The sequence below is a fragment of the Cnephaeus nilssonii genome (genome assembly GCF_951640355.1).
Source record: "Cnephaeus nilssonii genome assembly, chromosome: 18".
Classification (NCBI taxonomy): domain Eukaryota; kingdom Metazoa; phylum Chordata; class Mammalia; order Chiroptera; family Vespertilionidae; genus Cnephaeus; species Cnephaeus nilssonii.
Genome location: NC_137089.1, coordinates 52,967,861 through 52,980,700, shown reverse-complemented (window position 1 = coordinate 52,980,700; position 12,840 = coordinate 52,967,861). Strand labels below are relative to the sequence as shown.

Here is a 12,840-nt window from a genome sequence, read left to right as displayed (position 1 = left end):
ACCTGACGAGGTCTGTGCTGGAAGGCCTGGAGTCACAGCCTGCTTTGTTCTTGGGCCTGCTGACCGCCTCGCGCGTTCTGCGTCTGCATCTGCTGCCCTCACGTTTACGTGTGTCAGCCAGCCTCCTGCTTCCGTGTCCCTCCTGCGCGTGGTCTGGGTGACACGTGGAATGTGGCCCAGCGAGACACGGAGCCCCTGGGGCTGGCCGGACGACAGTGCAGCTTCTGCGGCTCTCGGGCTCCTCACAGGCGCCTTGAAGCTGGAGCGGCTGTCCCTGCAGCACCCACCGCCCTCCCCAGCCCCGAGCACAGGAACTGAGTGAGAAGAAGTGGCGGGTTGTTTTACGTGACTGTGTTCTAGGATAATGTAATACTTAGCAATAAGTAAACAGTGTGCAAGCATTTTTAAAAATAGGTTCAGATGTGACTCTGAGCTAAATTTGAAGGGTGAAATGCCTTAACGATTTTTGAAGACCTTTTGTCTTCTGTGGGGACAGAGCGTGCATGTTTTTGACAATTCCATGATTCCGGGATAATACCCTGGTCTGTGCGCGGCTCTCAGACCCCGACCGGCCGTCCTGTGAACGCTGAGGGGTTTCTGGGAGGTCGGAGAGTAGCTCCCCGTTCCCTGAGGACTGCACTGCCTTCTTCATTTCCTGTCACTCTTCATTGAGCACTGTCTGTGTCCGAGTCTGCGGTGCGCCGCTGCCTGCGAGGACAGGGTCTCTGTGCTGTCCTGGGGCTGCCATGTAGTTGAGAGGGTAGGACCTGCACCCCCCCCCCCAGGCAGAGCCCACGCCCGTGGCCCCGAGGGCTGGTGTTCAGTGCAGGGAGAGAGGAATGGGAGGGAAAGGGGAGCCCACTTCTCCCCCCCCACCCCCGAACCCCGCAGGGCTGGTGTTCAGTGCAGGGAGAGATGAATGGGAGGGAAAGGGGAGCCCACATCTCCCCAACCCCGCAGGGCTGGTGTTCAGTGCAGGGAGAGAGGAATGGGAGGGAAAGGGGAGCCCACTTCCCCCCCCACCCCCGAACCCCGCAGGGCTGGTGTTCAGTGCAGGGAGGGAGGGATGAGTGGGAGCCCCTGCACACAGCAGGTGCTCACTGTCCATGGATGGAGAGGTCTGAGCTGGCTGATTGTACTGTAATAGAACCCCCCCCCCATACATACAGGTGTAGATGGGAATTAGCATGTGATTGCCCCCAATTTTATGATTCAAAAATGGTAGAGCTCAGCGTTCCATGTTCAGAGTTGTGAGAGAGCAGATGGTGTAAACACACATGCATACGCACTTACACACACACACACACACACACACACACACACACACACACATACACCACACCACCTCAACACAGCCGAGCAGTCAGGCCCTGGCCCGACGAGCGTTTGTAGCAGTGGTGATATTTGCAGAGGCCCGGTGATCTCCAAGGCTCCCTTTCTTTAAAAAGGGGGGCAAAGACAATGGAATGCTAAGCAGCTGTTTAAAAGAAGGATCTCTTACCCTTCGAGACAGCATGGAGGGATCTGGAGAGTATTATGCTAAGTGAAATAAGCCAGTCAGAGAGGGACAAGTATCACATGATCTCACTTATATGTGGAATCTAATGAACAAAATGAATCAACCAACAAAATAAGACCCCAGGCATGGAACAGACAGACAGATCTCAGAGGGGGGATGAGAAGAGGTTAACCAAAGGGACTTACCTACTTACTAGAGGCCTGGTGCACGAAAATCCGTGCACTCAGGGGTGGGGGGTGGGGTCCCTCAGCCCAGCCTGTATCCTCTCACAATCCAGGAGCCCTGAGTAGGGTCCCTAGGCCTGGCCTGAGATCAGGGCCTGTCGGGGCTTTTCTTCCTTCCAACCCCCTCCCGCTGCAGGCAACTGGCCCCACCCCTGCTGCTGCCACTGCTTGCCATCTATGCAGCGCTGCCACCCCTCCACTGCTACTGGTGGCCTCCCTCTATAGGCGATAGGCTGGGGTGCGATGGCTTGGCTGGCCTGGGCCTCCCTCTGCGGGGTGATCGCTGGCTGGCCGCACACCTGCCACAGCGTCACCAGCCAGTGGCATGGGCCTCCCTCTTTCTTTGCTGGGGGGCGGGGCCAGCCCTGTGAGGGGCCGTCTGCCTACCTGATCGCCCCTAACCACTCTCCCTGCCTACCTGATCGCCCCTAACCACTCTCCCTGCCTGCCTGATTGCCCCTAACCACTCTCCCTGCCTGCCTGATTGCCCTAACTGCTTGCTTGGGGCGGGGCCATCCCGGTGAAGGGCCTTCTGCCTACCTGATATCCCCTAACCACTGGCCTGCCTACCTTATCACCCCTAACTGCTAGTCTGCCTACCTGATCACCCCTAACCACTCTGTCTGCCTGCCTGATCACCCCTAACCGCTTGCTTGGGGGTGGGGCCAGCCTGGTGAGGGGCCGTCTGCCTACCTGATTACCCCTAACCACTCTGCCTACCTGCCTGATCGCCCCTAACCACTCTGCCTACCTGCCTGATCGCCCCTAACCACTCTGCCTACCTGCCTGATTGCCCCTAACCACTTGCTTGGGGGCAGGGCCAGCCTGTGAGGGGCCATGGTGGTCTGGTCTCTGGTCGTTTTGGTCGTGACACCTCTGGCCTTTTATTATATAGGACTAGAGGCCCAGTGCATGATTGAATCATGCACGTGTAGGGTCCCCTACATGCTTTTGCTTTCGATCACCGGGGAGCTGGGTGCCTGTCCGCTGGTGCACCAGGCCTTTCAGAAGCCTCCACCCTGCCGAAGGCTTCTGAAAGGCCTGGTGCACCAGCAGACAGGCACCCAGCTCCCCCGCTTTTGATGGTCCGTGGTGGGACGTGAGCTCGCTGCCCCAGAGGCCCCTTCTGTGCTGCAGCACAGCCATGGCGCAGACGCTGAGCTCGAGCCGCCGGTGGCGAGCGAGCTCAGCGTCCCATGGGCCCAATTGGCCACCCCGGCCACCCCGAGTCCCACCCCCCCGCGCCTCCTGGCCAATCGCGGGCATAGCGAAGGTACGGTCAATTTGCATATTTGTCTATTATTAGGTAGGATATGCATAGACCATGGACCAGACAGTAGTGCTGTGAAGGCCTGGGGGGAAGGGTAAAGGGGAGAAAATTGGGAGGGACATCTGTAATACTGTCAACGATAAAATATACATGTTAAAACACAAGGGGCAAAGCAAAGCTTACACACCGAGGGAGAACTGTGGACGATGCTGGTTTGAGCACGGGTGGAAACGTGACTGCAGGCCTGACTGTCCCAGGCAGTGTGATCGAGAGAGGTGTGCCTGGACGCGGGCCAGGACAAGCATGACACCAAAGGCAGAGGGGAGCTTCAGGGCACTGAGCTGGGCCCGGGCTGCCCTCACACAGCCCGACGAGCACGCCTCGGTGATGTCCGGCATGCACTCGCCGCAGGGATGGTGGGTACAGGGGCCAGCCCCGCCGGCAGGGTGGCACCCTTCCTGGAAAGGCCAAGAGTCTGCTGCTCCCATGCGGCTCTGCCCGGGCGGGCGGGCGGAGAGGAGCAAGCGTGGCTGGCCACTCACAGGCAGTGGGGAGCCCTGGAGTGGAGGGTGGGGCCGAGGAGACAACTGAAGAGATGGCGGCCAGGGTTTGAGCACGGGTGGAAACGTGACTGCAGGCCTGACTGTCCCAGGCAGTGTGATCGAGAGAGGTGTGCCTGGACGCATGCCAGGACAAACATGACACGAAAGGCAGAGGGCAGCTCCAGAGGAAGAAAGCACTTGGAAAGGTGTGTAAGTTAGAATTCGGAATTGGCTGTCCCAGGAGCAGACGGTGGGGGGTACCTTCACGCTGGGAGGTGCCAGTCGGGATGGGCTGGCAAATGCATGCAGAGGCCCGCACCGAGTGCTGCCCGCAGGGACTCCGGGGCTGTGCCTCAAGAGGCGGTGCCAACCGCTAAGCGTGCTAGGAACAAGAAGCTAAGTCTCCAATTTGCAGGTACTTGGAGTGGAGAGCGATGATGAGTGAAGTAGAATGGAGCCAGTCTAGGTTCTTCAGGTCTGCACGTTAGCCTAGGCCCTAGGTAGAGCCAAGATGCCTGCTTTGTGGGGGGCTTTGTGTGTGTTTTAGCTTTTGTATTTTCTCGAGTTTCTCTAATAGTGTTTCTTGTTGTTTGTGATGTGGAGCGTGGGTACAGATGTTTGGGGTGGATTTTCTGTAAGGTTTTCTTTTATCAGAGGTTACATACTCTGGGATAGAAGAAGGTGCAGTGAAATGAGCTTGAGTTTCAGGAAGAACGAGGCGTCCTCATGGCAGGAAGCACAGAGGTGGCCTTGTACAGAGGAAACGTGTTGTCACCGAGGGACCCTCACTGAGCGCCTCGTGTCAGGCGGGGGCCACGCATGTTGTGTGCCTTGCATTTGCACCTGTGACAGGCCCTTCGGTGTGATGCTCTTACAGCTCCATTTGCCTTGAGGAGACGGAGGCTCGAAGCAGCCTGATTGCTCAGTCACCGCCCAGCTGGGCGCGCAGAGCCGAATCAACGCCACGCCGTCCGACTCGCGCAGGGATGTGCCGCAGGCACAGGTCTGAGGCCTGGGCCGGGAGCCTGTCCGGGCGAGGCTGGCCTGTCGTCCACCTGTTTCTGAGGTTCATGCCGAGCACAGGCGCTGGCACGCTGTGGCAGCCTGTGGCGGGCGAGGCAGGCGGGAGGGAGCGGCCTGGGCGGCGGCTGGGCACAAAGGACCCTCCCTGCACAGCCCGGGCCCAGCTCTGGCTTCTGAAACAGTTTGTATGCAACAAGAGCTTTCAAATCAGGATTTTTTTTTCTAGTGGAAAGAGTGAAAGAACAATTGAAACTTTCCTTGGAGAACAAGAACGGCGTAGTGCAAACTGGCGAGTTAACGGTGGTGCTGGACGGGTTGGCGATTGAGGCAGAAAATCTGACGAGCTGCAGCTCAGCCCCAACCAGTAAGCTCCTGTGTGTCTGCAAAATTCAGGGAAACATCGGCAGGAGGTATAAAATCCAATTTCTCTCTTTCTCGTTGTTCAGTAGAAATACAGCAGAATGGCGATGCCTTACGTGAGAACGGAGAGCCGTCGGCCAGGACGAGCAGGTAGAGCGTCTCCGTGCTGCGGTAAAGTACTGGGCGTTCCCCTGCCCGAAGGCGTCCGGTCGCCTCAGCTTAGCTTTCGCCTGGGAACTTAAAACGTCATTTTGATTGACTTCCTGAGAAGGCAGTTTGGAAGCCAGCTGTATTGAGATACAGTGCCCATCCCCCAGTAGCCCTCCTCAAGGGGCCACCAGTGGTGCGGCCACAGAGCGGGCCGTCCCGTCTGACTTCACCCGCACGGAGAGCGCGTTTCCACAGCCCGGCAGCCTCTGGTCTGCCTCGCGTCCCTGAAGGTTGTCCTGTGTGGACATGTTATATCAATGCAGTCATATAATACGGGACCTCTGTGTCTGATTCGCCCGTGCTGTAGCGTGTCAGAGCTTCATTCTTTCTTACTGCACATGGGCTTGCACAGCCGGCGTGTAGGCCACGTTATCAGTGAGCAGGCTGGCCGGGCGGGGAATGGGGATCTTCTGCTGTGGGAACCGCAGCTCCCTGTGGACCATGGAAGAGAACACGTGGTCTTTCCCCAGAAGCCAGCCTGCCGTTTATCATCCTCGCTTGCATTTACCTTTGGTGGTAATGCAGAGAGGCTTTCTGTTGGCAGTAGTCACACAGGAGTGAAAGCATGTAACAGGTGACTGTAATGGGACGGCCAGAACACCTGAAGGGAGACTGATGCCTGTGAGAGGGCTCCTGGGAGAGGCACGTCCCAGCACAGGGCCACCTCACTCGCCGTCACGGCGCCCTGCTCCTGCGGGCCCTGAGCAGAGGTGGTTGGCTTACGTGAACGTATTTAGTGTCCGTGTTATAATTTATTTGGACAAAATTAAGGACTGAAAGAGCACCACAGTTAGGATCATTAAAATGAATTAGTGGGGTTATGGTGAGAAGTCTAGATCTCACTCCTGATACAGTGGCTTTTAAGGGGGGGGGCGGGATCTGACTTACATCTAAAAAGAAAGCCAAGCTGAGGCTGTTGGAGGCGACACCAGAGGTGATACCAGACAGGACAGCCCCGAGCCAGCGGGAGAGCGCTGCCCCAGCCTCCATCCGTGGTTTCTCAGGGAAATGAGTTTATACAGAGACCTTGACTGCGCTGTGAAAAGCTGGCTTGTTAAAGCAGTTAGAGCATGCGCCTTCATTGAAAAAGCAAAGCCAGCAAACCTCTGCATCGGGCTTAGACGGGCTCTCAGCTCATCTGAAGAGCAGGTGGGGGGGCGGGGGGGGGGACGGAGGCGTTATAGACCCTCCTGTCTATAAAATTCCTTGCAGACTCTTTTGGTGCAGATTAATTCTCAGGGTCCCTTTCTACTTCCTGTGGCCCTCCCAGAATCCATGAGAAGCACCTGGCAACCTGACCTTGCCAAGCCTGAGACTGCAGGCTCTCTGCTTAGGGGTGAACAGCCCTTTTTTCCTTTGCCCTCCCCCTCCGTCTGTGCATCTTCTCCTTAGGGAGGGTTTTAGCCATTTGCTGTGTCCTTGGCTGGGAAGATAATGGCTGGTTAGTTACAAGCTGGCTGCACATTGCCACACTGTCGGGCCTTGTTTTAACTTTCCTGCCTCAGTGTCCCGTCCCCCCTGCCCTGGAATAGCAGCGAGGCTGCTCTGTGGGAGCGGATGGAGGGGATGTGTGGTTGGACTGCTCTCCCTCCAGGGCTCACAGTCACCCAGGCCCAGCCACTGGCCACTGCCAGGGAGGGTCACAGTATCTGCTTTCGCAGTTGTGGTTTCTGTTTGTTTCCAGTTTCTGTTTTTTTGCAGTTTTCAAATGTCGATTGTAAATTATTATTACTAAGCACTACAATTATGAGCTTTTTCTGATCAATAGAATTATAGTAGTTTGAAATTGATTTTTGTTTTACAAGCATTTTGAAGATATTTCAGAGCATCTATATATATAAAAGGCTAATATGCTAAGTGTCCAGCTGGGTAATGATGTCACATAGCAACGCCCGGCTTCCTCTCCCTAGCGACTAGCCTCCTTGCAGTTTCTTCAGCCCAGGAACACGACTTGCTTTATAGCCAAGTGCAAACATTTTACACTTTAACCAAATGTCTGTGAAGCGTTTTCCTGTGCCTCATCTCATTTGATCCTCACAGAAGTGATGGAGTAGGGAGATAGGAGACTTGGTGGAATCCTATTTTCTTTTCATTAGCCGGAAAATGGAGATTTAGAAAGCTTAGAAACTTGACCCGACAGAAAAGAAGTAAGAAATGGTGGACCTTGAAAATGACTTCAGGTTTTCTCACTGTGCAGAATATAGTCAAACACTGCTGCAGTTAAATATTTTACCCTTTGTTCTCCCTGTGTGGACTACGATAATAATCTGCTTCGTGTTGATATTTACTGCTGTTTCACTGACAATTACCTGCAAGAGAGGTTGGGGTGCTTCACTGAGCTGGAAAAAGTTCAGCTACATCAGAAAGCCGGTTTAATTAAGCAAGTTTATCTATATATAAAGCTATTGCTGTCATTGTCGATTGTGAATTTGGTTGACACTTCTATTATAGGGAAAGGATGAATAGCGATATTAAAATATTTCTTCCAATTAATTTCCTTTCAATGTGCATGAATTTGTGCATTGGACCAGTACTTTAAAGATTAGTATTCTTAGACTTAAGTATTTAAAATGTACAATTTGAACATTATTTTGAGGGACAGAATTTATTTTGATTTAGTATAGTTGTATTTTTCAGTATAGATTTATCTGGTAGTATGGGATATGCTTAGAACCAAACGTAATTTAAATCTTTACGTAAGAAAGCGTGCCCTGAATTTGTTCATTGCTCTCTCTCTCATTTTATTCGAATGTGAAGAACTCGGTAGCTGTTTCTTATGAACATTTTGAGGAGAAGTTGTTGAATTGTACTGAGTTCATTGAAGTCAGGCATCTTGCTTCTAAAGGTTGGCTGCTGAAGGTGCAGGTGGAGCAGACACCCGAGCGCCCGCTCACACTGTGGTGCAGAACTGCTACTCCCGCGTGGCGAATGGAGGCAGCGCACCTTCCTCTCCGGCTCCAGCTCCGGCTCTGGCTCCATCTCCAGGTGCTGCCAGACCCCGAAACACACCAGCTCCCAGACCACGCACAGCTGAGCCCGCCGGTGACACTGGTAAGTTTGTGATAGGGCGCGTGTGCGTGGGGACTCCGGGACACTGCCTGTGCCCGCTCTCCTCTTGTGGCAGTCTTTCCTGTCCTCAGCTCCACGGCAGCAATTCAGATTACAAGGCCTGAGCTTTTTGGTAATCATTTTGAGTTTTCTAGATTACTTAGGGAAATATGCCAAAAATACATTAATTTAGAGATCACAGCACATTTCACTAAGCAGGTACTATGAGATAGCTAGATTTCTAGGCTTTATAAAAATACGATCCCATAGAATAAGAGAGGAATATGCTAATTATTCGTTACACCCGAAGGCGTAACGACCGGATCACGGATCAACAGGAGGATGGGGCAGCGAGCTACAAGCAGGCTGCGGAGAGCTACAGGAGCGGCAGGGCAGCAAGCTATGAGGGGAGGCGGGAGGAGCTACAGGAGGGCGGGGCAGCAGGTGGAGAGCTACAGGAAGGCAGCAGTGAGCTACTGGCGCACAGATTCGTGCCCAGGGCGACTAGTGTAATTCATAACGGAATATATTTCTACAAGAACCTATGTGACTTCATGGACTTGTCGGTAATGAATGGTTCCTGTAACTATAGTCTACAAATATTTTATTTCTTGGCATGTAAACTAGTAGGAAAATGTGCTGTCAGAGAGTTTTGTATTTTCCAAGAGTTAAGTGTTATGTTATAGAAGGAAGATTTCGCTGATCCTATTTTTCAGTGGGATATGCTGTAAATCCCATGGATTCTATTTTGTTGTTATTATCTTTATACATTAACTCTTTCAGACAAATCTCTTAAAACGTGAACATTTTAGGACTTGCTTAGATGACTGTGTGTGCTGGGCTGGAGTCGGGTCTCTTGGTCCCAGAGCCTGTGTTCTGCCCTGTGTTTTCTGTTTATGGCAAGTTATTCAAAAGTAGAAGCATGTAGAGAAGCGACTCAGTGATTACGTGAGAACAGGTTGATTTATAGATGAGACAGTCTGCATTGACACTCAAGGTTGCGGGTACTTACCATGTGTCATCCTCCAAGTTTTTGTAAACATTGGAACTGACGTGAATTTTTAAAAATTAAATTGGCCTATTAATGCTTCTCCCTTAAAAATATATAAACTTGCCCTGTCAGTGGCTCAGTCTGTCGGAGCGTTCTCCCGTGCACCAAACGGTTTCAGTTTCAATCCCGTCCGGGCCAGTACAGGAGGCAACCGATCGATGTTCCTCTCCCACACCGATGTTTCTCTCTCCCCCGCCTCTCTAAAATCAGTAAAAACATCCTCAGGTGAGCATTTAAAATATCTGTATGAATGAGTGAACTTAAAGATCCTAGGCACCAAAATAGGTAGAACTTTTTAGTCATTAATTTCAGGTGGCTGGAAAATGAAGAAAAAATATATAGACCCAGGGTAAAGGCAGTGAGCAGATTCATTCTTTTTCTGATTCTGCCCAACTTTCTAGTAAGAACATTTGTCTCAGGTTTCTGCTAGCAGAGGAGGAAAGGAAACGTCGTCTTAGATTATCCAGAATTGTCTGTAAGTGAAGAACAGCTCAGTTAAGATTGTTAACTGAGATTCCAGGTGCGGACCTGAGTGAAGAACCAGGGTGAGCAGCGTCCTCGCTGATTCCAAGAGTAAGTGCAGCAGTTAAGTCTCCTAGACTCCGCCTGTGTCATCTACCCTGATTCAAATAGTACAGGTTCTGTTCTGTTTTGTTTTATTAATTCTCACCCGAGGATATTTTTCCCATTGGTTTTTAGAGAGTGAGAAGGAGGTAGGGAGGGAGGGAGAGAGAGAGAGAGAGAGAGAGAGAGAGAGAGAGAGAGAGAGAGAGAGAGAGAAACGTGGGGATTGGACCTACAACTCAGCTAGAGCCCTTGACCTGGAATCAAACCTGCAACCTTGGTGTGCAGGCCAACACTCTATCCACTGAGCAACACCAGCCAGGGCAAATATTACTGTTTTTAAAATTGCCTGAGGACACAGCTATAGGAAGGACCAAAATTTTATTTTTGAAAAATATCAGCACATGGAAAATGGTTTATCTGAGTGCCAGAGTCCTTCACAATGAAGCATGAATCCAGGGCTTTGTGGCTGGCTAGAGGGGTTTTTGAGTTAGGTATCCATACTAAAATCCATGATGAAAAACACCTAGTTGCCCACCCATTAAAAAATTATGTTTTGAACCATGTAACCCCCTTGCAAACTCTCCAAAGAGGTTGTAAAAAATGAAATAATGCCTTGTGTAGGTCCACCCGTTGTTCCCAGGAGTAATTCCAAGGCAAGACACGCCTGCTCCGTGAGGCGGAGGAGGGTGTGAGCGCTCGCGGGGAGGCCTGCCTCGCCCTCACCTGGGTGCTGAGTGCAGCGCGTGCTTCCTGCTGCTGCACACCGGAGCCCAGTGCGGCAGGGACCACTGGCCGCAGGCACTGGCACGTGTTGTGTGGGTACATTCAGGTGTGGGTGCCACAGGGGCAATCTCTTTACACCCACAGCTCGTCGGTGCTTTAGAGACTTCCCATTGGGAGCACTTTCCCTTGGTTGTCCTTGTGAGCAATCCCAAGGGGAAACTAAGGCACGTGAGGAACTGGAGTGACGGCTCCAGTTCAGTTCCCAGTGCCAGGACATTCACAGGAAGGAGAGGAACCAGGCCATCCAGGTGCCTGTTCCGGATGTGCGCCCGTTTCCCCACAGAACCGGCACCGTAGCTGTGGGGATACCGGTGCTGGAAGAGCCGAGGCCGAGCGCACGGCTAGGGCGGGGTGCAGGGTAGCCCCAGCCCTGCCCCCGCCTGCCCTCCGCGGTGTGTGCGTTCTGTCTCCGAGTTGTGCGGTTTGTCTTCTGTGCCTTGATGGCCTCAAACAACGTGCCTCCGACCAGCACAGTGACGGTCGCACCTCTGCTTATTGTTGGTGACATCTGACGGAACAGTGCACTGCGCCATTCCATTGGCCGGTCTGCAGAGCTTCCGGAACCTGCTCTGCTAGCCGCCGCCGGCCCATGTCTGTCCTACTGTCTGTCATCCCTTGGTGGGAGGATGAATTCAGGTATATTCTCAGGGAATGGTTCTCTCTCTCAAGGTCTTAGTGCAAAAATTGTATTCCTCTTTTGGATGAAGGCCTTTAAAAATTAGTTTCACTGTTGGAGTGGGGGCAGGAGCGTGCATGTTCTGTGTCTGTCACATGACAGGCTTTAATCCCTTACCTGCAACACCACAGTCCTCAAACCTTAAAGCTGAGCGGTGTGTTTCGTAAACTCGTGTGCTGGCAGAACGGCTAGCACTGGTTTGAGAGTGTTCCGAGTTTGCCGTGTGCTGTGGCAGTGTGGGCCCGGGTGTGCTGGTGTTAGTGTCACCGTGTGCTGGGTCATGTCACCGTCCGGAGTCCACAGAGGTCTGGGGCGTGGACACCAGGGACTGGCCTGTGCTGAGAAGGAGCTCGAGACAAAGGGTTTCCCCAGACAGAAGGGGCATGCCGGCTCCCCGGGCTCTGAGTCCTGAGTGAGGGATTGTTTGATACGTTTAGCTGCTGTGAACATTGGTCGTTGTTTTAAGCTAAATGGTAGGAGTCATGATGTGAAGATTAGACCTGGCTTCTCACAGGACGAGGGTCAGATCCCAGCTCTGCCGCTCAACACAGTGACCAGTGTGTGTGACCGTGGACAAATAAACTTCCCAAAATTCACCGCCTCTGTTTCTGAACGGAGGGACACTCAAGTTACTGCCTTTAGGATTCCTTCAAACGCAGTCTAAAACCTCTCCCATAGTCCTTGGACAGTGGCAGACTTCAAGAGAAATACTATTTTCTTTTCTACTTCTTCCCTCTGTGCCTAGCCTGTAGTGGCGATAACTTTTTCTGATACAGAATTACTAGAGGCTCAGGGGAGTCCCTTGGCCTGGCCTGCGGGGATCGGGCCGAAACCGGCAGTCGGACATCCCCTGAGGGGTCCTGGAGTGCGAGAGGGCACTTTGCATATTAGGCTTTTATATAGAGAGAAGATTGTTTTATTAATAAAACAGACTCTAGTTCAACATGGTAAGTTTCAGGCATGACTAACTGGTTTCACAAGTTTATTGGACTTCTGTTTTTAGCATTTTGTTTTTAATAATTATCGATTCACAGAAAGTCCCCGTGACACACAGGAAGGTCTCCCGCTCCCTCCACCCCCTCCCCGTGGAGCTCCTCGCAGGACTGGTGAGCGCTGGGCGCGCGGGCATGACGGGAGGTCCGATGCCAGGCTTCCAGGAAGCAGGGCGGTGCCTGTTGGTGTTTTGTTCTGGTCGTACTGAACCGCGGTCAGAATGTGCCTCCTGATTGTAGAATTGGGGGCTTTGTTTTGGCCTTTACAAATGTCAGATTTTCCGAAAATTCTTAGTGTGTTTGGATGGAATATATATATGGTAGAAACTCAAAACTACCTCTCTCCCTCTGTAATTTAGGTCAGGGTATTGATTGTGATATTAAATATATAAAAATAAAGTTTATATATTAATTATATTAGTATTTCAAAATTATTCTAGTTACATTTCAAATATCAATTATATTTCTACTAATGCTTTGTTATCTGCATAGTTTTGAAAGAGGTGTATTAAGTTCTTTTTTGATTTGTCTTTAATTTATTGGTTCAACAAATATTTTTTGTTTTCATATGCCAG

The 12,840-nt window shown here is 51.9% G+C and overlaps 1 protein-coding gene across 8 annotated transcripts in view; it reads left to right on the top strand.

Annotated features, from left to right (window-relative positions):
• The window catches only part of WWP1 (WW domain containing E3 ubiquitin protein ligase 1), an 89,323-nt gene that overhangs the window by 47,196 nt on the left and 29,287 nt on the right, over positions 1 to 12,840 (top strand). For 5 of the 8 annotated variants that reach the window (XM_079796157.1, XM_079796154.1, XM_079796155.1 and 2 more), the window contains 3 exons: positions 4,805 to 4,942; positions 5,025 to 5,088; positions 7,994 to 8,199. In XM_079796157.1, the coding sequence (XP_079652283.1) occupies positions 4,805 to 4,942; positions 5,025 to 5,088; positions 7,994 to 8,199 (408 nt within the window). Of the gene's footprint in view, positions 1 to 2,843; positions 4,559 to 4,804; positions 4,943 to 5,024; positions 5,089 to 7,993; positions 8,200 to 12,840 lie in introns of those variants that run through there. The other 3 variants (XM_079796160.1, XM_079796161.1, XM_079796159.1) reach the window with 3 other exon arrangements.